The 23,693-nt window shown below is 38.4% G+C and overlaps 3 protein-coding genes across 3 annotated transcripts; 2 read left to right on the plus strand and 1 right to left on the minus strand.

Annotated features, from left to right (window-relative positions):
• Positions 1–1,693: 1,693 nt before the first annotated feature.
• LOC133525040 (uncharacterized) lies at positions 1,694–6,589 on the plus strand. The gene is made up of 4 exons (XM_061861253.1): positions 1,694–1,888; positions 1,983–2,159; positions 2,560–2,913; positions 3,137–6,589. The coding sequence occupies exons 3-4, from the start codon at positions 2,570–2,572 to the stop codon at positions 3,759–3,761; spliced, it is 969 nt and encodes a 322-aa protein (XP_061717237.1). The 5' UTR covers positions 1,694–1,888; positions 1,983–2,159; positions 2,560–2,569; the 3' UTR covers positions 3,762–6,589.
• Positions 6,590–8,189: 1,600 nt separating this feature from the next.
• On the minus strand, positions 8,190–12,862 carry LOC133525048 (uncharacterized). The gene has a single exon (XM_061861269.1). The coding sequence runs from the start codon at positions 12,727–12,729 to the stop codon at positions 12,040–12,042; it is 690 nt and encodes a 229-aa protein (XP_061717253.1). The 5' UTR covers positions 12,730–12,862; the 3' UTR covers positions 8,190–12,039.
• A 368-nt stretch (positions 12,863–13,230) lies between these two features.
• Positions 13,231–22,781, plus strand: LOC133525046 (N-alpha-acetyltransferase 15, NatA auxiliary subunit). The gene is made up of 10 exons (XM_061861264.1): positions 13,231–13,393; positions 13,668–13,752; positions 13,879–14,141; positions 14,832–15,139; positions 17,403–17,537; positions 18,443–18,583; positions 19,042–19,309; positions 20,129–20,285; positions 21,179–21,303; positions 22,537–22,781. Exons 1-10 carry the CDS (start codon positions 13,337–13,339, stop codon positions 22,765–22,767), a joined length of 1,770 nt encoding a protein of 589 aa, XP_061717248.1. The 5' UTR covers positions 13,231–13,336; the 3' UTR covers positions 22,768–22,781.
• Positions 22,782–23,693: the final 912 nt, after the last annotated feature.

Here is a 23,693-nt window from a genome sequence, read left to right on the forward strand (position 1 = left end):
ATCAATAAAGCCGACAAAGTCGTGCAATAAAATCTAAAAATTTAATTTTTTTTAGGGTACCTCCCCTACACGTAAAGTGGGGGTGAACATTTTTTTTGCTTCAACCCTACAGTGTGGGATATCGTTGGAAAGGTCTTTCAAAACTAATAAGGGTCTTCAACAAACATTTCTTGATAAAGTGATTATATTCGGAGATAATTGCTCCGAAAGAAAAAAAATGTTTCCCCCCCTCTAACTTTTGAACCATAGGTCCAAAAAATATGAAAAAAAATTTGGAAGTAGAGCTTAAGAAAGACATTAGCTAGCTATAGCGGATATGATCAGTTTAGCTGTTTTTGAGTTATCGCAAAAAGTTTCCCCTTCATAGTATAAAGACGTACACCCACAGTTCATCCCTTGGTTAACAATCTACCATACTTTAAGCTCCAGTTTAGCTTATTGTGACGGAAGAGTAACTACGGAACCCTACTCTGAGCGTGGCCCGATATGCTCTTGGCCGGTTTTTTTATTTACTGATAAGTTTACTATGTCAGTCAACTATTTGCCCCAATTTTTTTTACCACTACCTTTTTTAGGGTTCCGTAGTCAACTAGGAACCCTTATAGTTTCGCCATGTCCGTCTGTCTGTCTGTCTGTCTGTCCGAGGCTATGCTCCGTGGTCGTTAGTGCTAGAAAGCTGAAATTTGGCATGGATATATAAATCAATAAAGCCGACAAAGTCGTGCAATAAAATCTAAAAATTTAATTTTTTTTAGGGTACCTCCCCTACACGTAAAGTGGGGGTGAACATTTTTTTTTGCTTCAACCCTACAGTGTGGGATATCGTTGGAAAGGTCTTTCAAAACTAATAAGGGTCTTCAACAAACATTTCTTGATAAAGTGATTATATTCGGAGATAATTGCTCCGAAAGAAAAAAAATGTTTCCCCCCCTCTAACTTTTGAACCATAGGTCCAAAAAATATGAAAAAAAATTTGGAAGTAGAGCTTAAGAAAGACATTAGCTAGCTATAGCGGATATGATCAGTTTAGCTGTTTTTGAGTTATCGCAAAAAGTTTCCCCTTCATAGTATAAAGACGTACACCCACAGTTCATCCCTTGGTTAACAATCTACCATACTTTAAGCTCCAGTTTAGCTTATTGTGACGGAAGAGTAACTACGGAACCCTACTCTGAGCGTGGCCCGATATGCTCTTGGCCGGTTTTTTTATTTACTGATAAGTTTACTATGTCAGAGTATGTGTACCGTAGTACATATTGAACACTCATCATTGCATTATCGTTCTCGAAACGATAAAGTTAATTGTCAAGTTTATTTCTGGGTTGTAAGTAAATAATAATGAAGTGTAAATATTGTGAAAAAAGCAATACAATTCTAAAGAAATTAACACTAATTTAAGTTATTTAATTTCTTTAATAGTAGTTTTTTAATAAAGCTGGTATTATTATTAAAGCATAGACTATATAAGCGTATAGATTTAGGGTGTTTTATTAAATAAAATAGTCACTAAAATAAAAGTATATTTTATACAGTTTGCAAAGGCGTCGATGAACTACCAAATAAGCTCTTCCATGATAGTGGTATTGTTGTACTTTTAACTTACTATTTGAATTATTTAATTATAAATAAATTGAAATTCATGACGGTTGTAGTATAAGGTACCTAATAACGAATTCGTTCCTTTATGTTATGACATAAAAAGTTTTCTCTATGGTTGCAATTTTGTGGAAGACGCGAAACACTTTTTTGTTTTCGTTAAACTATTATTTGTACATTGTGAGTTAATCAGCGAATGTTAATATTTAAAAGCGCTAATATAAGATGTATTCTACAACATCTGAAGACTTGAGCCGGGATCATTTGGCTCTGCAAGTTACGAGTGGTCTAAGTAGGTTATGTTTTGTTATAAATAGTTTGTTTTATGAATTCAACTGTTTTAGTTTGCAATGACAACTAATTGACACTGGTTTATTTTGTTTTAGAGAAAATAGTGGAGAACCATCAAACCGTAACTCAATTGCATAAGGAATTGGTAGAGATCGACCTGTCCTTTACTGCTTACATCGAGGAAAGTAAAAATCGCATTCAAAACCACCGTTTGAACCTTGCACGTCAGGCTAAAAGTTCCCAAGAAGTAGTCGAGATACTCTCTGAGAAATGTAAGTAGTACTTCAAGTACTTTTATAAATATTTTAACCTAGCAATGTTCTGGACCCATTCTCTTTCATCGTAGTAAGACCATGTGTATATTAATGTGTTGAATCAATATAACAACTCTTCAAGTGGCATACGTGGTTTTTGAGTTGTTGGAATTTTGATTGTATTTCAATTAATTCTAAATGGCATGATCGGTCGGGAGCTGATGGCTTACCACTCCAAAGGATAAGATACCTCTTCATTCTACTAAGAGATGTGTGCTTATAGCGCAAAATGACAGAATTAAAGTTTATTTATTTCCATGCAGTGTTGGTTTGTGGAATTGTGGATTAAAGAGTTAATATGAGAAAAACTATCATATTTTTGGGTTTGTCATTGACCATTGTAATTTTTCATTCACAGAATTAAAACCATGTCAAATTCTCCAGCTTCTCCTCGCAAACAAAATAATATTACCAAATACAAACTAAAAACATACAAAGAAGACAATAACAATGCCACCAATAAGTTTACCGAACGCCAGCAAGCACGCACATTCATTGCATGGTACAAACATATGATTGACCATGAGAGGCAGAACTTCGGCTTGTATCTATCAGATGATGCCATCCTTGAGTGGTTTGGCAGAACTGTCAAAACTAGAAAGAAAGTTCAATCATTCCTGCGATATGACATGCAATGCTCCCGCCATGATTTTACAACTGTTGAGAGCATCGATAAAGTCCAATTAAGGCATGAAAAAATTACCAATAAGAGGTCTGTATTGAAATGATGTTTTTTTTTAAATAAATTTCATGCTTTACTATGTAACTTAAAGGTTTAATTTCCTCCTATTCCATACTTAATTCCTTATACCATCACAATGACAAATCAATTAAAAATGCTAGTGGCGCATACCTTGTAATTAAAAAAAAAACTGAGATTAGAAACTTAGCAGAATAGTTAACTTATTCTAATAAGAATCTTATTTACCTTTCAGAAAGGATGATACAGTTTTAGCTAATCCCCTGCATTCACCTGAACTAATAAGTTCCAAGTCATCAGCTAAGAAAAGGTTGCTCAGATCTAACTGTAACAGCCCTGAATGGGCAGAGGGTTGCCAGCCTGATGATAAAAGCATGGAAAGAAAAAGGCTAAAGAGCAGACATATTCAATCTTTACATGATGACCAACATAACAGCTTAAAACGTGTTCACCCAGATTCCGATGTCAGTAGCAAAGGAGATGGCATTGCAGAGAGAAGGCCGAAACAAAAGTGTGTTGCGGTCACACCACCTAATCATGAGCTTGGACAAGGAGATTGCTTGCCCTCTACAAGCAGCAACACAGCCTCTCATGAGGCTCTCAATGCGCAACTGCCAAAACTTGCAGTAGAGTGTAATGGGTACATAGAATTCACTAGAACTAGAAACAACCGCAGTACAGACTGCATGAAATGGGAAAGAAAATGTAAAGTGCAAATTAGTTACTCGGAAGACCCGTTGAATGTTGGGGAGTACATAATTTGGTCTTTGCATTATATTGATGAAACCAAGTGTAGGCGAAATCTTATGGCTGCCTTTGAAGCAGCAGCCCAGGAGGAAGAATCAAATAAGATCAAGTGATTTTTGGTATTACATTTGAGTGTTTTAGCATTTTTATTTTATAAAGCTATATTATAAATGATGCTATACTGAAACACACCCAACTTGTCAGTAGAAAAGGGTGCAAAATGCAAATTTTATATAGGTAGACATTCTCGGCGCCTACATTTTTTTAATTTGCCACCTTTTTCTACTGACAAGGTTGCTGTGCTAAAGTATATATTTGTCACAAAATGCATGCTGATATGGCCGGTTAATTTAAGTTTTGCAATTGCACATTTTCATATACATTTGCTAACCTTGTGATATGATAGTTATATTTTTTATTTGTTACAACATTTATTATTTTATGTATTGTGTTCCTGATATAAGAATATCTTTACCTGACAGAGCCTTAGGGTGTATGAACTTGATGTTATCATAGTATGTTTGTCTTCCAGACTTGCTTCTAAAAATTAAAATATTGTTAGTGGTAGCACTTTACTATAATTATTATTTTAAGTTGACCTTAAGAGAATATGTTATGAAATATGAATATTGTGATGATAAGGTGTAGATATTTCTTGTATTGATATTCTGTTCAGCAGATAGTTTTTGCATATACTAACAAATAGAAAAAAATTCAATTCACAATGTAATAACAGTTTATGTACTTCATGTAATTTTTAATTGTCTTAAACAATTTTACTTGTAGTAAAATGCAAGATCTCTGTATTTTAGTTATCTTTTGTAGCCATATAACTGACTGATTATCAAGTAACTTGTATTTTTGTAACTCATGAAGTCCCTTGAATTGTTTGTCAAGTTAGATCTCTTTATATGACAGTGGTGGTCAAACTGAGCTGGATCATTTGTACTCTTAATATGTTGTGACTAAAGTCGATATTCCTTTGCCAGTAATATTAATATACTGTTTGTAGTGTTTGTTTTATCTCCACCGTTATCTGACCCCTAGCACATGTTTCAAAAAATCATTAATCTCACTTCAATTCATTTGATAGAAAAAATTGCTCCTTACCTAGTCAGAATGTTGTTTCAAGACCTGTCCTATTTTTTTTTGCATTTTGGGATGAGTCTTTCAGGCAGTTAAGACTTACATGTTCGTCTGTAAGTACATGACCGGGGGGCTAGCCAAGATGATAATCATTGATATAAAACCCTTAACGGAACGTAAATTAGGTATGGAAGTAGTCGTGATTTTCATCTTGACTAGGCCCCCAGGTGGAGGAAATACCCTGTATCTGCATTCTAAAACAAACGCTAATGTGCTAGGGTCCCTTCTGTCACTATACCACCGATTTCCTTTTTTATTCCTAAGGGATAGTTTGTTTAGTTTTAGTTATGTATGCTAGGTTATATCTACTCATTATGTATAGAAAGGTGAAATAATGTTTAAGTTCTTAAAAAATAATGCAATAATTATGTCAGCCTAATATGGCAATGGAAACCGAAGCCAAATCAAAATTCTATAAAAATAGTCAATTAAATATCCTCATCAAACCAGTTTGGCTGGCCAAACATAGAAACAAGCTTTCAGAAAGCTTGCTCAGTCGGTGTTCTGTAAAAGAGAATGCTAACCTAATCCCAATATCGTACAAATGGGGAATGGGGACAGTTACTGTCAAGGTTTTGATAGATGGCGCCGGCATAAAATTTACTTGTAAGTATCTAGTTTTGTTCTATGAGATTTTGCATCCCGTTCATAAAACAAAAAAAAAATATACGAATTGTAGACTTGACAGGTGCTGGCGCCATCAGTGAAGTCGTCTGCCGGCCAACCCCATTCGGATACATAATTGGGTTCAAAAGTTTTCTATGAGATTTAAGATGCTACTGGGTAGCGCTAAGTCTACAGATTATTTTTTGATGCGTCATACACGAAGACGCGTGCCTTGACTTGTATTGTCATGTTCATCTTACTATGGCTAACTATGGCTGTTCATTTTACTAGCGCTCTCTAGCGAAAAAGGATTGCACTAGAAATGAGAGTGGCTGGTCGTTGTATTATTTTAGGGCTCCTCTACACGATGGCCCAGCGTAGGCCAGTCCAAGGGACGCAGCTATGCGGTGAAATGAGATAGCAATATCACTTGCTCCCTCTAACGTATAAATGCGTCCCTAGGACTGGCCTACGCTGGGCCATCATGTAGAGGAGCCATTACAGATGGCGCCAGCATAGCTTGCCCTGTCAATCCCTTGTGTCAAATTCTTGTTTTTTTTTGTTTGTGCCCTGGATGCCAGCGCTATAACCGCGAAAATCGAAGTTCGTCAATTGCGGGCATTTTTCTCTGTCACTCTAATTACGTCGTACTGAGAGTAAAAGAGAAAGATCCCCGCAATTTGCGGATTTCGATTTTCGCTGTAGGCCCCCAGTTCTTTAAGCCCGGCATAATTATACAAAAACGATACACGCCAAGATCACGAGCGCAACCGTGCCAATATACCATGATTAGTGTGACGGTTACATTCACATTTTTGGCGTCCAGAAGCTAACCTCAATTTTTTTTTTAGTTTTTGTTTCAGTTTAAAATGAATTATAAGTATTCAGAACTATTTTATTATTATTGATACAGAACTATTTTAGAATAAGATTTGATATGGATAGGAGTAGGTATATTCGATTACCTATGTGAACTACTTTGGCGTAATTAATTAATCATAAAATAATTACTCGATTAGTTATAGAATTTCAGTAACTGAAAGTGATTTAATTGACATGCATTGTTAATGAGTATTGAGATTTAGCCTGTATCTTTTAAGTTGTTAGTTCATTACTTGAAGTAATGAGAGAACGGATTTTTGTTTCATTATGCTAAAGTGTATAAGCTCAATAAACTTGTTAAAATAAATCTGGTTTCATTTATTTAACATGTTTAAATATAGTTTGTCAAAGGGCTATCTCATTTCAAACATAGACAGAGGGAGTCATACTATCTTTGTCTTACACTAGTACTAGCATCCAAAAGAAAAGGATGAGTATAGTTTTTATTGTTCTTATTTACTGACAAATTGGTTTGACCAACTATAGATGCGACAGGACCAGGAGAAATGCAACAAAATTGTAGTTTAGTTTTTGAGCGGAAGCGGGGGCTGATTTAATTAGAGTCCAGAACAAACCAAGGATTCTATAGTAGAACCACGAGCGTAGCGTCATAGAGAAATAAGAAGTTAGCATAGTGCTCTGCTCACTCCATACAACAGTTTAGGTTCTAAAACGCTTATTATTTTCGTAGTCGACGTCTAGCATTAAGTAGCGGAATTATAAGTCTGATGTCTCGAATGTCGCGACTGTCGAAAATTGTATTTCTCAAAAATTTACAACGAATATTACAAACAGGAGAATAATAATGGAAAATAAAAAGTGTTTTGGTACAGTCAGCGTGAAATACTTTGTAGCAACCAAAGTAGCCAAATAGGTGTACCAAACTATTTGGCCACTTTGACTGCTACAAAGTATTTGACGCTGACTGTACCAAAACGGCTATGACCGCCAAAATCGAATTTCGTCAATTGCGGGCATTTTTCTCTGTCGCTCTAATTAGGTACTTTTGAGTGAGAGTAAAATTGCGAATTTTGGTTTTCGCGTTAGGCCCCCTGATGTATGGAGCGAGCACTCCAGTGGCGGGGGCAAGACCGAAATTTTATGAGGGCAAGGTACATTTAGCGAGGCCCTCTGGTGGCACAAGAAATAACGATCATTTTTACGGTGTGTCCGAGATATACTTATTATTTCAGGCGCGAGGCCCCTCGGACCGCGAGACCGTAGGCGATGGCCCACGTCGCCCACGCCTAACGCCGCCTCTGGAGCACTCTATGCTTACTTCTTATCTATCTTTGCTTATAGTGAGAGATTCGAAGAAGCAATAATAAACTTAATGCTTTGACTCATGTGGCACGTGAGACGTCAGTACTTTTACAGGGCTCATCATCCTTCTGGCATTGTCGCAGTATTTTGTAACGGCACTAACGGCTCATCTGGAGCCCGCTTGGTAACCTAACCCCAAGAATTGACAAAGGTCCTCGTTTTTTGAAACCAACTGCCACCTGACCTTCCAACCCAGGATCTCAGACACATTCGTCAGAATAAATTATAGCCTATTATTTTTCGGACGAAAACTGACTTTTCGCCAGATTCCGCGTTCGTCAGAATAAAACTTAACTAGACCGGGGCTCCTATTTCAGGGCGGTTTGGCCTTCGGGCATCTGAAGCTACGAACCTAACCTACCTACCTACCTAGTATCACAGGAAAATTCCAAATCTTCCACACCGAAGTTTATTTCTGTCCAAAGAGGAATACCGTTTGCGTCCGAAAAAAGAACAGGAATCTGACGAATGTGTCTCTCAGAAGTCTTAGATACAACCCAGAGGGGAAACGAGACCACATTGGAATTAGTCCAGTTACATCACTACATTACAGAGGTAAAGGTATGAATGAAACTTTCAGTATATAAATATATAACTAAATTCCCTTCTTTATTCAATATAGAATACAATGGGTTTATACAACACAATAATGTTATAAAAAAAAGAATGTCATACTAATTATATCACTCACCAGGTATGCTGTTTTCAAAAATAAACTAGGAAGTAGTTTTGCACTCAATATGCTTATTAAGTGTTGACTGTAGGTACTTATTCTATAGTTGCCAATGTTAACTTCATAAGTCTCTTATCCTGATAATATCAATTGATTTTTTCCTGGTATAGAGTCAAAAGAATAAATTATATCGTACAACATTTATAGTCGATAAGAAGCAAATTTTGACAGTTGTGAATTAACCCTTATATTTACGAAGCTAAGACCTGCCATTTAACTGTAGCCTTAGTGTCATATATAAGTATCAAAATTTATTTCTTAACTTACCTACATATAATATAGTGGCGTAACCATATCAATTGGCAAAATCGCATGGCCTCCCGTCTTTCTGTGGAAAATGCTAAGACTATTCCCTACCGTATTAGGAGAATACGCCGGAATGCTTTAGAGCCGGACATAAAAAGAAATGCAAAAAACTGTCATTTGAATTTGGAATTAATAGTGAATTAAATATGGTCGAATATCTTTTGTTTTGAAATGTAACAGAACAAAAGAAATGCAACTCAGTTTCATTTGAAAATGGTTTAAATCACATAAAAGGAATTAGTACCACGGATAGGCCCTTGGGCCTTATGAGGGTATGGAATAGTTACGCCACGGTCTCTGACCAAGACCTGAAATAACCTCAGTCAAGAATGTCAAACCATTTTTGGTCACAACCAAATAAATTTAAGCTACCTTGGTGGCAAACAAGCGCAAGGTCCGCCCAGATATTTTATAAATAAACATTCTTGAAAACAACACTGATATAATAACTTGAGCAAAGAGTACACAAATCAGATCTAAAACTACACAAATTGTGGCACCGCGATGGCTTATAATTTATAATACTTAATTCAGGCAAAACATTGCTACATGATAACAGCGTGTAAACAAACTGGTTTCTCATCTTACTACTGTCCTGGATGTGTAATAAAATAACGTCGTAAAAAATGCATTACAATGTACAGTCTGTTTCAATCTAATTAGAACATTTCATAAACCCAATAAAGTAGAATTCCATCTGTTTCTTTTTCAAGGAAATGTATCTTAATTTACTATACAAGAAGGTTCAAATTAAAAATAGAAACTATAATAAATGTGTAGTGGGCCATACGAGGTTAACAACACTTTTAACGTTAGTGACCCTTATTTCAATACAATAAGATTCACGATTAGCCGGGTCCACACAGAGCGAGCATACGCGCGAGGCAATTTCCTCACGCACAAACCGGCTAGTGTAGACGTGCCTCGGGCGAGGAAAACGCACGCGCCGCCTCGGCCTAGGCACGTCTACACTGGCCGGTTTGGGCGTGAGGAAATTGCCTCGCACGTACGTGCTCGCTCGCTCGCTCTGTGTGGACCCGCCTATTCGTCAGTTAATTGTGTGGACGATATTCTTATTGGTTGCGCGAACGCAGAAAAATCAAGTGAACCCGAATCCTACCGCAAACTTCGAAGTTATTGGATCGCCAACATTTCCTAGTTCATTTAGATCAATCTCTTACACCTTGGCGGGTGCTGCCTCTGCGTGCGTCCCATCACGTGCACGGGCAGCACCCTTTACATATCATTAAAGTGTCAAAAAGGGTCTACGTGTTGGCTTTGCCTCTGCCCACACTTCCCAAATGTCTGGAACACTATGGTTCCGTGATGGGTAAACACAAAATGAATAGAGATGGAGATATACAATCTTGGAACTTTAGTTTTAGGTAGCTCCCTGTGTAACTTGAACTTTACATGTGTCTATGTTCACTAAATTGAAATAACTTTACAATGGGCTATTTGTATAGCTTGTTATAGTCGTTATTGATACATTGACTTGGAATTCTTGTTGACATATTTATACAAATATACAGGATGACAATGCAAATGGGGCAACATTTAATTATAACAACTATATAAAGTTCCTGACATTAAATGAAATAGATATCATACATTAAAGAAAAAACCGGCCAAGTGTGAGTTGGACTTGCGCACAAAGGGTTCCGTACCATTATTTATAAAAACGCCAAAAAAAAAAAGGTTTGTCGTATGGGAGACCCCCTTAAATATTCATTTTATTCTGTTTTTTGTATTAGTTGTTATAGTGGCAACAGAAATACATCATCTGTGAAACTAGCTATCACGGTTCATGAGATACAGCCTGGTGACAGACGGACAGCAAAGTCTCAGTAATAGGGTCCCCTTTGACCCTTTGGATACGGAACCCTAAAAAGTGACAAAGCCCTTCAGTGGCGAAGGCCAGGTTCGTATCCAACTTTAATGTATGTCATCTATTTCAGTTTATAATTTATACATAGTAGTGTGGTGTGACTATTAAAAAACACAAATCAAAATATTTGTTAAAAATAATTTGATTTGTTCCCAAAAGTTGAGTTCTTGACATGAGTTAGGAAATTCTGCATTGTTTCCTTAAGCAGAATTAATAACAGGAACATTTTGAAAACTCTTTACTTACTAATCTAACCTATTTCCACATTATATGTAAGTAAGAAAGCTGAGCATAGTGCACCCTATCTTAATATATATTCTCTTGTTTTTACAGTTTCATTCACTTTCATTTCATGGTCCATTTGGTTTATTCAACCTGTAAAAGGCGAATATACCTACATATTTAAAAACCAATTGCTTTTAAACTGTACACATACAGCATATAATTGAGAATGATGTTTTACAAATTGCCATCACTTATTCATTTCAAAAGGTATTAACTGCTACACAGATTCATTGTAAATTCGACCTTCTTTGACACATTTGATATGAACACATTACACAAGATTGGTTACCTGTTCATGATAGTGCCTCAACATTCAATTTACTCTATGCACAATCCCACAACCATATACAAAATTATCAGAAAATAATTGTTTAATAATATATTGTTGACTTCATTAATGAATACAACAGTATATTTAAATAAAATAAAAAATGTTGTGTTTGTACCTACATATAGTTAAAGCTAATATCAGGTGTAATAAACAAATCTGATATTAGCTCAACAATAAAATAACTTTTAACCAACGTTAGTTTAGGGTAAATGGTACCTTGTTCAAATAAAATCTATTAACAGGTACAATTTTGCAATATACATATGTATGTATAGGGTAACATTAAAAAAAAAATGTTTACCCAATGTGATTTTTGAAAAGATTGCTAGAATTCTTTATGACCAATCTCAAAATAGTTGTTACACTTGTGTGGATCGTGATAAATAAGCCTAGCTATAACCCCCAAATATAGGCCAGCATTTAACAAAATGAATACATATCATCGTTATACTTACTCAAACTCGTATCTGATATACATATCTAATATATAGGTACGAGGTTAAGTAAGTATATCAACAATATATAAAACATGGAACACGGGGAATGGAATAACAATAACCCTTCTAAATGGTAATTATTTTTGTATAAATAACAATAGATAACTAAATATGGAAAAACGAGTAGTAAATGCATAATTAACTATTGCGATATCATAAATGATAAAATGTCATGTATATAATTGCACTGGGAGTGTAGTTTTGTTCATACAAAAAGTATCAGTAGCTAAAACTATCATAAATCACACTAATATTACTATACAAAATAAATTTGTGAGTCAACAATTTTATCAGAGTTCAACACAATTTGGCTTTGTTTTTCGTTATCAGTCAAGATGTAAAAATGTTTTATTGCCCTGCCAATTTTTCCTTACCTTAAAAAAAAAAAATGTATTTACATCTGTGGATCAAAACCTTGATCATCATTTAGCACATTTGTGTCATCAATGTCTTCCTTGGCATCATTGTCAAGGATAGGTTCATTAAGTGGTTCATGTGCATTCAAAGCAGGGCTTAGCTTAGGAGGCTGGGCAGCAGGAGTTACTTTAGAGGACACTATGTTTGCTGCCGGCTTTGTAGCCATAGATGCTAAAGTTGCCTTCAAATTTTCTACCTGCCTCTCCAAATCTTCAATCTTCTTTTTTCTATCAGCTAATTGATCCGTTAAAGTGACCTTTTCTAATCTCAAAGTCTGGATCACACCCTCTTTGCTCAGCTGCAGATTTTTTAAAGACTCGCGCTCCGCCACACAAAGCTGTTCGTCCATTTTCGTTCTATTAACTTTAATTTCCGTTTCTGTTAACTTATGTTTATAGTCTTTAATGTCGTCAATCAACTTCCCTTTTTCTTTGTCGAGATCATCGAGTTTTGAAACGTAACCGTCTTTTTGTTCAAGAAGCCGCAGGGACTCTTCCATACATGAGGTCTGTTGTTTAGAGCATTCTTGAAGTTGTACGCTCATCTCAGCTACTCTGTTTCGCAACACGGTGAGCATACTTCCACTATTTAATAGTGAAAGGACCAGCAGAATGCACACGGCGAACATCAAATACATGGGCCAGCGACGCATGTTTTCTATACCCATATTATTTCACCTATCTTAAAAGTAGCTATCACACTTATTTCGACTCACAGTAACATAAATAAAATATTCAACTTATTTATATACCATCAAAAACGCTAGATTAACCAATGATTGACATTGGCCAATTGATATGTCTTGACGTTATGCTTGTTGACAGAGGCAGTTATATGATAAATTTAAACTTGATAAAAGCAATATTCCTATTTGATCAATAACATTGATTTCACAAACTTATCGATTCGTTTTTTAAATAATATTTATATATTTGATAAAAAAAACTATTACCTTGCTTTGATGTGCTCAATACCTTATGAGCTATTCAAATACTTCTTCTTTGTAACGTTCTCTGTAAACGCAATTTTAGGTAATCATAGACAACAATAATTTACTTTTAAATAAAGAGAACTATTGATGATACGATTGTCATTATTACATTTGAAATTGATGCTGGTATCACCTAATTTGGTCACGTGACTCACTTATCATCTTTCCGAAAGCCCATAGACAATCCTTCATCGACTTCTTTGGTTTATAGCCACGAGGTTTTTAGCTATATTTCAATTTATTAGTGAAATAATAAAAATACGCTTCGTTTTCTTTGAACAAAATGCCACCCAGTAATCCTTTGCCGCCCAAAGAAAATGCGCTATTCAAAAGAATTTTGGTAAGTGCAATTGTAAACATATATTTTGGTTCAGTATAGCTTGTCATCCTCGGCGATTATATTGAATTATAAAATAAAGCATATCTTTTGAATGACAAATCAGGGCTACATGCAATTGTATGACACTATTATTATTTATTAATACTACCACCTGTTCCTATAGTAAATGTTTAGTCTTATTTATATCATATATAACTGGCCTTGCATCTTCGGAGTGCCCGTATCTAATAATAAATAAGGTTAAATAATATCTAATAAACGCTTACTTTTCCAGCGTTGCTATGAACATAAACAATATAAAAATGGTTTGAAATTTGCCAAGCAAATCCTCTCCAACCCAAAATTCGCAGAACATGGAGGTGAGTATTTATTACCAATAATTTATGTATAAATAAGTGTTTCTGTTGGTGGTTAAATCTGACTTAAACTTTTTTGGCCTAGAGTCCTCAGAGGAGATCAGTCATTCATGTTTGTTTTTTTTTCAGAGACCCTGGCAATGAAAGGTTTGACTCTAAACTGCCTGGGACGTAAAGAAGAAGCATACGAATATGTGCGCCGAGGCCTTCGAAATGATCTCAAGTCCCCAGTGTGTTGGCATGTCTATGGCCTCCTACAACGGTCTGATAAGAAATATGATGAGGCTATCAAATGTTATCGGAATGCTCTTAAATGGGAAAAGGAGAATATACAGATTCTTCGGGATTTATCCCTTCTCCAGATCCAGATGAGAGATTTAGAAGGATACAAGGTATTGTCATTTTGTTACCTACTCATTGTAAGGAATGCGATGCTATCTGTGCAAATGAGTTAAGATTATTTGTTACTAGAACAATTCATGCAACTTGACAGTGAACTCAGTTGCATAGTAGAATTTATTTACCTCCTACTTATTTATTCAAGTGAGACAAATAATACCTGTTTTGTTTTCTGAGTTAAAAGACTCATTAATGTGGCTTAGCCATTGGGTATCAGAATAACTATAGCATCTGAGGTGTGTGACAATTTCTATGGATAGCCTCATCATTCACCTCTTTATGAAGTCCTCACCAATTTTGCTACATTTTTTTCTGCTTTGCCACACTGGTATTTTATAATTGAATTACTAATTTCTGCCCAAAGTGCTTGCTTTTTTAGATAGTACAGTACAACAGTACTTAGCATACTAATTCTGTCTAAATACAATACAATATAATCATAATTATAATTATTATATTCCTTTTACCCCACTTGACTTTACTAGTGTCTACATTTAAGCAACAAAGGGACAGACAAAATTAAATAGGATATGTTAGTAAGGATTGAAAAAAATTTGTACCTATTGTGTACAAAAATAATAAATATTTTTGTACCTATTGTATTGTAATTTCGATGGTTTGGACTTGACAACAAGCACCATGCCAGGCAAGTAGATTTAAAATTTTTATTACTAAAATTTCAGGACACCCGGTATCAGCTGTTTATGCTCCGACCAACACAGAGGGCTTCCTGGATAGGCTTCGCGATGAGCTATCATCTGCTTGGAGACTATGAAATGGCCAACAGCATTCTCGACGCCTTCCGTACAAACCAAATGAAAGGACCATATGATTATGAACATTCAGAACTGCTATTGTACCAAAACATGGTTCTTGCAGAGTCCGGACAGTTTGACAGGGCTCTGTCACATTTACACAAGTTCCAGACTCAGATCCTTGATAAATTATCAGTGAAAGAAACTAGTGGAGAATATTATTTGAAGTTGAAAAGGTTAGTAATTTTTACAATATTTTATTTAAATTGCAATGTATGTATGTTTGTAAAAGTGAGGAGGCTTTCACCCAGCAGATGGGATCTGCAGTCAGCCCCAAATCAAAGTTTAGAAAAAAATAACCTGATTGTAGAAAAAAATCATTATGAAAAACTGAGTTATAGATTCGTGCAGGAAATGCAATAGTCTAGGAGAAACTATACAACATATTACTGGAGCATGCAGAGCAATAGTCCAGACTGATTATAAGTACAGACATGATCAGGTAGCCAACATAGTCCCCCAGAAACTTGCGATGAAATATAACTTGATAACCCAACCAAGTCCAACTAAAACTAAAACTACAAGTACATCCCTGACAATGTCTTAGAAAATCACTCTTACAAGATGTATTTTGACAGAGCTATAAAACAGACCCAACCACACACTACAACAGACCAGATATCACTGTAGTAGACAAAACAAACAAAACAGCTCTTTTAATTGACATAGTAATTCCGAATACTTACAACATACAAAATATAATATCCGAGGAACTTACCAAAAACACAGATTTGACAGATTAAATAGCTAGAATGTGGAAATTAACCAACATTACCACAGTACCCATTGTTTACTACACACCTCAATAAAAACCCTATCGCTATCACCATCTTCATAATCATACGCAAAAAGCAGTTATTTTAAAGACATGCCGCATAGTCAGAAAGTTTCTTCAGAACGATTTGCAATTTCCTAATATAAGTAACCAACTTTCTTCAGTTACCTTACTGCCACCAGGACCAAGGTACAACCGAGCCGAAAACGGTCAATATTCATGTAGTGATTAATTTTATTATGAGTTGGCTTCGGCCCGTGCATTTCATTACACCGGTATTCCCGAATACCGAGAAAAACCAAGAACCCAAATAATAATAAAAGTATGTTTGGATCAAATCTTGCAAGCTAGATTACACCCACTTTTCATTATTCAATTGAGCTGAAACTTCGCATACATGTGTAAGTTGGGTAACAATATTATGTTACCATCAAACTGATCTCATGAGGGACACAGAAGGTTCCTATGACAACCTTGACAACTCTGTGAAAAAACCAGGCAACCTAATTGTGTTTAATAATAGTTACTATATAATATATAAACTAACTTATTAAAACACTTAAAATAAAAAAATATTGTGTTTGAGTTTGTTAGAATTGTTTTGATGAGTATTCGACATCTACTTAATATGTATTATTTACCTGTTGAAAGAAAAGTACAGTCAGCAACAGCTAACTAATTTCAACTAAATGAAATTTTAGGCAAACATCTTCAACATCTTCTATCACTCATAAATCCATTTTATTCTAGTTCAGGTTGGTTATAGCTGGATAATGTTAAAATACAGTTAATATGGCTCATACACCTGCAATATGCTGCACTACCAAATTAGCACAACAATGCCAGTTTTGTTTAGAATGTTATTGTTAAGGAGCTGTGAGGAGATGTGCCGATTTCAGTGTACATTGCATTGAATGGGAAAGTTAGTGAAGCATAAGATAGACTAGGAGGTAGGTACGAGTAAGACTTTAAGGACTTGAGTTCTATATTCAAAGGATGTTTTGTAGCTTTATTGTTGTATCCAAAACTTGGACTTTTAGAACTTTTGTAGTTTAGCACATTTGTGGAAGTGCAAGAGGAAACATGCATTTGTTTAACAAAATGTTATTAACCTTCTATTTTAAACTATTCACATGGATCCATGGTAGTTGCTACAATCTTTATAAGGTTCCGTACCTCAAAAGGAAAAAAACGGAACACTTATAGGATCACTTTGTTGTCCGTCTGTATGTCTGTTGGTCTGTCAAGACCCTTTATCTCGGTAACGCGTGGAGGTATCGAGTTGAAATTAAAACCATATATACAAGTACCAGTCTACAATCTCTTGAAGCTGTGTTGAAGCTTGATTTTTTTAATCAAGCTTCTAAGTTAAATAACGTAAAATAAAGATACGGCCTTTTATGCCGCTAAAAACGTAGATATCGTCACTCTTAAGGGAATCACAATTTATAGGGTACTTCCATTGATCTAGAACTATAAAATTGGCAAGTAATATCGTCTTACACTACAAGTACAGGGAAAAATCTCAAAACGATAAATTTGTAAAAAATAAGTTAAATTTGTACGGAATCCTCGGCGCGCGAGTCCAACTCGCACTTGTCCGTTTTTGTCCATAATGTTGAGAATGGATGTCTTAAAATCAGAATTATAATTGATGTTTTCAGATTTAAAGAGGCGGAGGCAGTTTATGAAGACTTACTAAAGCGCAACCCTGAAAATGTGATGTATTATCAGAAACTTATAGAAGCTAAACAACTTAGTGATCCTGATGAAAAAGTGGCCTTCTTCGATGTATATAAGTAAGTTGAACCCAGTATTTATATTTGTTGTTTGTTGGAAATGTAGTTTTAATGCAGATATATTGATTTAGTTTTAACCCTGTGATGTCAACTGACGGTTACAGTGTAATATCGGTCTTCGTGCATTGTAAGATGGCGCGTTGTATATAATAGGCGTGGCGTTCAAAGGGTTTATCACATTACTAAATATAATAGATGTAATCTTCAAATCTAGCAGACTCACTGTAATTGTAAGCTTCATAACGTTTTAAAACACCTGTTTCCACTACCCAAAGGTTGTCTGGAAGAGGTCGCCTTTTAATGATAAGACCGCCTGTTGTCAGCATGTTAATCAATTGTTTCTTTTCTTTTGTACTTTTTTACTGAGGTGTGCCAATAAAGAGTATTCTAGTAACAACTGATGAGTCTCTGAGATAATATTCAATATATGTAATGTAATACCCTGCAAGATAATATGGCATGCACCGGATGGACATATGAACTTTCTCAAAGCAATGTGTTAACTTTTGTTACTTTCTTTAACCCTTTGAACGCCAAACCTCTCGTGAGCGGCGCGTCAACGTGAACTTTGTAGGTGGAGCGGATTCGACGGTCAATGTTCTATTTGTCAACATTTTTAGGGTTCCGTAGTCAACTAGGAACCCTTATAGTTTCGCCATGTCCGTCTGTCTGTCTGTCTGTCTGTCTGTCTGTCTGTCTGTCTGTCTGTCCGAGGCTTTGCTCCGTGGTCGTTAGTGCTAGAATGCTGAAATTTGGCATGGATATATAAATCAATAGAACCGACAAAGTCGTACAATAAAATATAAAAAAATAATTTTTTTAGGGTACCTCCCCTACACGTAAAGTGGGGGTGAAATTTTTTTAAGATGTAGAAATGAATACATGACGTCACACGTTGCTTCCAGGAAAGAGTATCCCAAAGCAATAGCGCCGCGGCGGCTGCAGCTGCCGGAGGCGGGCTCGCCGGCCGTGTTCGCCCGGCTGGTCGACGAGTACCTGCGCCACGGCCTGCACAAGGGCATCCCGCCGCTCTTCGTCGACATTAGGTATACATACGTACACCATAGAAATAATTCCTTGATTAGTTCTTGACTAGGTGAGCTTACTTGCAGAAACCTCTGGAGCAAATTCTTTAACTGAAAACAGGAAAGGTCATCTTCGCGCCAACTTCCCTGCTAGACTGTTAGCGAAATATGCTATGTTAGGATGGTATTCCACCCGTCCAACTGCCTGGTCCAATGTGTATTAGCATCTCGTATTTGACTTAATGAGAGAGTGAGACGCAGTGCACATTGGACTAAAAAATATCATCCTTAGGGACATTCAAATGTTCATTTTCACGGAGAGCAGTTTGTATGTAGTTATGAAACAAAAACAACTTTAAATTGGTTACAAGATCACTAAGTAAATCAATTTGTGATCTCCTCACATGACATCAGTCATTATAATTCAGTTTATCTTAATAAGTTTCCATATTTTAAACAAACACCACTTTTAATTCCAGATCGTTATACGCGGACAAAAGCAAAGCCGAAACGATAGAAAAACTGGTACTGCAATACATAGAGAACTTATCCAAAACCGGCACATTCAGTTCCGACCCGAGCGAAGCGAAACAACCGGCCAGCGCTCTTCTATGGGCGTACTATTACGCCGCTCAGCACTTTGATTATAAGAAGGATACGGACCGGGCTTTGAAGTATATAGACGCCGCGATAGAACACACACCGACGTTGATAGAGCTCTTTATCGTTAAAGGAAGGATATATAAGGTTAGTAGACTGTAATTTATGGGCGTACTATTGCTGCTCCGCACTTTGATTATAAGGAGAATACGGACTGGACTTTGAAGAATATTAATGCGGCGATACACACGCCGACGTTGATAGGGCTGTTTATTGTTAAAAGAAGGATAGATGTTGTAGATATTGCATGCTACTTTTTTTATTTTTAAGTACATAATAATGCAGTGCCCTGACAGGGTTTGTGGTAAACGTACTGTTATCTTGTTATGAGACCTATTGTATACCCACAAAAGCAATAAATAAATGAATGAATGAATAGATAAGGTTAGAAGACTATTATACAACTATCTTGTGTAGTCTTTGGGCGTACTATTACGCCGCACAGCATATTTTTTTTTATATATTACGCCGGTGGCAAACAAACATACGGCCCGCCTGATGGCAAGCAGTCTCCGTAGCCTATGTACGCCGGCAACTCCAGAGGAGTTACATGCGCGTTGCTGACCCTAACACTCCGCACCCTCGTTGAGCTTTGGCAACCTTTGGGTCTAGTGTTATTAGGCTGCCGTTTTCTTTCTGTATAGGTGGAGGTGGAGGTGTATCGGCCTCCACAGTCACCAAACCCGTTGTCTAAACAGCAATGCTTAGATCGTCTGCAATAGACGCAAAGGCCTGTGATGATGAGGTGGAGGTATTTCCCCAGTCGGGCTCTGCTCTAGATCTGGAATGACATCCGCTGTGCTGTGCCCTACCACACAAAGCGAGATGACATTCGCTGTGCCCATACCTCTCTTTAAAATGTGTGTAGATAAAGTAGGTTTAACAGTAGAATCGTTAACGTGGCAGCACGCCGGCGACCCGGTGTCGGCGTACCAGTGGCTGGAGGAGGCGCAGGCCATGGACACGGCGGACCGCTACGTCAACAGCAAGTGCGCGCGCTACATGCTGCGCGCCGGCCACGTGGCGCGCGCCGAGGAGATGTGCGCCAAGTTCACCAGAGAAGGTATACTGCACTACATGCCAGCGGACTGGCCGGAGGCTCTTTCCATACAAACTTTGTACTCGTTTTTCTTCGTTTGTGTTTGCGCTACAGTTATTATTTTTGGGAAATATACTTATTTTTCTGTTAGCTAAGGCTTGATGTATTATTTTTTTATTTAAAGAAAAAAAATCTACATCAAGTTCTGCGTATATCCAATATATACAAGCAAAAAATGAAATTAAATGCTATAGTGCCAAAAGTAATGAATAAAACTTGCACAAGGTTTGTAAGGAAAATGCCTTGCCCTACCCTGCGCCTTAGGTTAGGGCTCGAGGAGTCTAACTTAGGGCTAGATGGTTATCTAGATCAGGGCTCGAGATAGGAGCTACAGTGTTCAGTAAGGCTGGAAGGTACAGTCACGTTTGAAAATATCGATACGTACAAAAGGCATAAAATACGTGTACACTTCTTTAATATATGGGAAATAAGGTCGAGTATACATATTTTTGGCAAACGCGACTATTCGTCGATCAGAGCTCGGGCTAAAACTGACGAGAAGAAAACTGTTATATGCGAATGCGCTGGGTGGGGCTAGAATTATATGTGCTTCGGGGCTTGAGCTAGAGGGCATGTAGAGAAGGTCTAAAACTAAAAAGTTGCCAGCCAGGACTAGAAGATATCTACCTAGCCCAGCTAAAAGTTAAAAGTGCACAGCAAGGCAGCAGGGCTCAAACTAAAAGCATATCTAAGTCCAGAAAAGCACGGTTAAATTTTGTTTTGGGTGCATATTCTACGTCAGTGTTGAGGTTAGACTTACTTTTCTTTTCATCTGCCTGTAATTATAACTATCTTAATATTTTTCCTTACAATAAGTACTAAATTTCACAAAATACTAATTTCTGAAATTATTACAGGTGTACCAGCCACAGAAAACCTGAACGAAATGCAGTGTATGTGGTTCCAAACGGAAGCCGCGGCGGCCTACCAGCGCGCCAGGCAGTGGGGCGAGGCGCTCAAGAAGGCACATGAAGTTGATAGGGTAAGTGGATAATTATTGCGTTATAATTGCCTCGGGCGAGGCACGTCTTCACCGATCGAGCTGCTTCGCGCGGCAATTTCCTCGCGAGGCAGTTCGTTCTGTGTGGACCCGCCTATACATGCCTTTTTGGCAGGGTCGCCCTGTAATGTATTCTTGAAAACAACTTTGATCTTTCATAATGTTGACTGAAATTTTTGTGTTATTTTCAGCGATATTGGAATTAAATACGATCGCATCACAAATGTAGGGAGCACTAACATTTAATGAATAGAATCAAGCGTTACTTTGCGGAAATCCATACTAATTAAAACAAAAAATATTACTTAGCTAATCCGCGAAAAAATTACGTGCTAGTCAATACTTGCGTATTTTTACATGCAATTAATTTTCCCACCCTCCCACCGCAAAAATAAATACGCAAATAAATATAACAACTCACCACTAAAAGTACAAAACCAAAAAGTATGCCTCGTAGAGAGGCGAAACATGTGTCGAGTTGCATGTAAAATATGCAAGTAAGTGTAACGGGATAGCACTTATTGACTAGCACGTTATTTTTTTCGCGGATTAGCAAAGTAATATTTTTTATTTTAAGCAAACAATCCTAACATTTTTCCTATTTTATCCATCAATTTGTAATGAGTAATATCTTGCACTGGTATATTGATTTTCAACGCATAAAAATGTAGAGTATCAATAGGGATCGTGCGCGTCGGAGGGTCTGCCACCTTTTGGCCTGAATCTGAAACATAAACTATACATTGCCACTTCATGTCAAAGCAAGTGTTGCCCTCTACAGTTCACGAACGTTTTCTTGTTCTGCTATTTTGTGGGATACATTGGAAGCATAAACTTGACATTCACACTTCGTACTCGTACCAATAAACAGGGGCTCCTGTGCTGCCCCCCATAGTTTATGCACGCTCCCTATATGTCACTTTTGATGTTGATCTTAGATTTGCATTAACTCTGCCTATTGAAAATTTGCAAAATGTTCAATAGGCGGGTCCACACAGAGCGAAGATACACGCGAGGCAATTTCCTCGCACTTCTGCGGCCAGTGTTTCTGCGCGAGAAAATTGCCTCGCGTGTATGCTCGCTCTGTGTGAACCCGCCTAATGCCATGAAACCGAAAAGAATCATGATTCTAATTTTGACCCCGAATTCTTATTTATGATGGGGGCATTACGGCTTTCAGATTAGAAATTTGAACATACTTTTCTTCTCTTCCAGCACTTCTCCGAAATAATGGAGGACCAATTCGACTTCCACTCGTACTGCATGCGCAAAATGACGCTGCGCTCGTACGTGGGGCTGCTGCGGCTCGAGGACGTGCTGCGCGCGCACCCCTTCTACTTCCGCGCCGCGCGCGCCGCCATCGCCGTGTACCTGCGGCTCTACGCCTGCCCGCTGCAGGACAACGTGCAGCCTCAGGAGCCCGACACAGGTAGGACTACAACATGACGCTGCGCTCGTACGTGGGGCTGCTGCGGCTCGAGGACGTGCTGCGCGCGCACCCCTTCTACTTCCGCGCCGCGCGCGCCGCCATCGCCGTGTACCTGCGGCTCTACGCCTGCCCGCTGCAGGACAACGTGCAGCCTCAGGAGCCCGACACAGGTAGGACTACAACATGACGCTGCGCTCGTACGTGGGGCTGCTGCGGCTCGAGGACGTGCTGCGCGCGCACCCCTTCTACTTCCGCGCCGCGCGCGCCGCCATCGCCGTGTACCTGCGGCTCTACGCCTGCCCGCTGCAGGACAACGTGCAGCCTCAGGAGCCCGACACAGGTAGGACTACAACATGACGCTGCGCTCGTACGTGGGGCTGCTGCGGCTCGAGGACGTGCTGCGCGCGCACCCCTTCTACTTCCGCGCCGCGCGCGCCGCCATCGCCGTGTACCTGCGGCTCTACGCCTGCCCGCTGCAGGACAACGTGCAGCCTCAGGAGCCCGACACAGGTAGGACTACAACATGACGCTGCGCTCGTACGTGGGGCTGCTGCGGCTCGAGGACGTGCTGCGCGCGCACCCCTTCTACTTCCGCGCCGCGCGCGCCGCCATCGCCGTGTACCTGCGGCTCTACGCCTGCCCGCTGCAGGACAACGTGCAGCCTCAGGAGCCCGACACAGGTAGGACTACAACATGACGCTGCGCTCGTACGTGGGGCTGCTGCGGCTCGAGGACGTGCTGCGCGCGCACCCCTTCTACTTCCGCGCCGCGCGCGCCGCCATCGCCGTGTACCTGCGGCTCTACGCCTGCCCGCTGCAGGACAACGTGCAGCCTCAGGAGCCCGACACAGGTAGGACTACAACATGACGCTGCGCTCGTACGTGGGGCTGCTGCGGCTCGAGGACGTGCTGCGCGCGCACCCCTTCTACTTCCGCGCCGCGCG

This window comes from Cydia pomonella, chromosome 14 (assembly GCF_033807575.1).
Source record: "Cydia pomonella isolate Wapato2018A chromosome 14, ilCydPomo1, whole genome shotgun sequence".
NCBI lineage: Eukaryota > Metazoa > Arthropoda > Insecta > Lepidoptera > Tortricidae > Cydia > Cydia pomonella.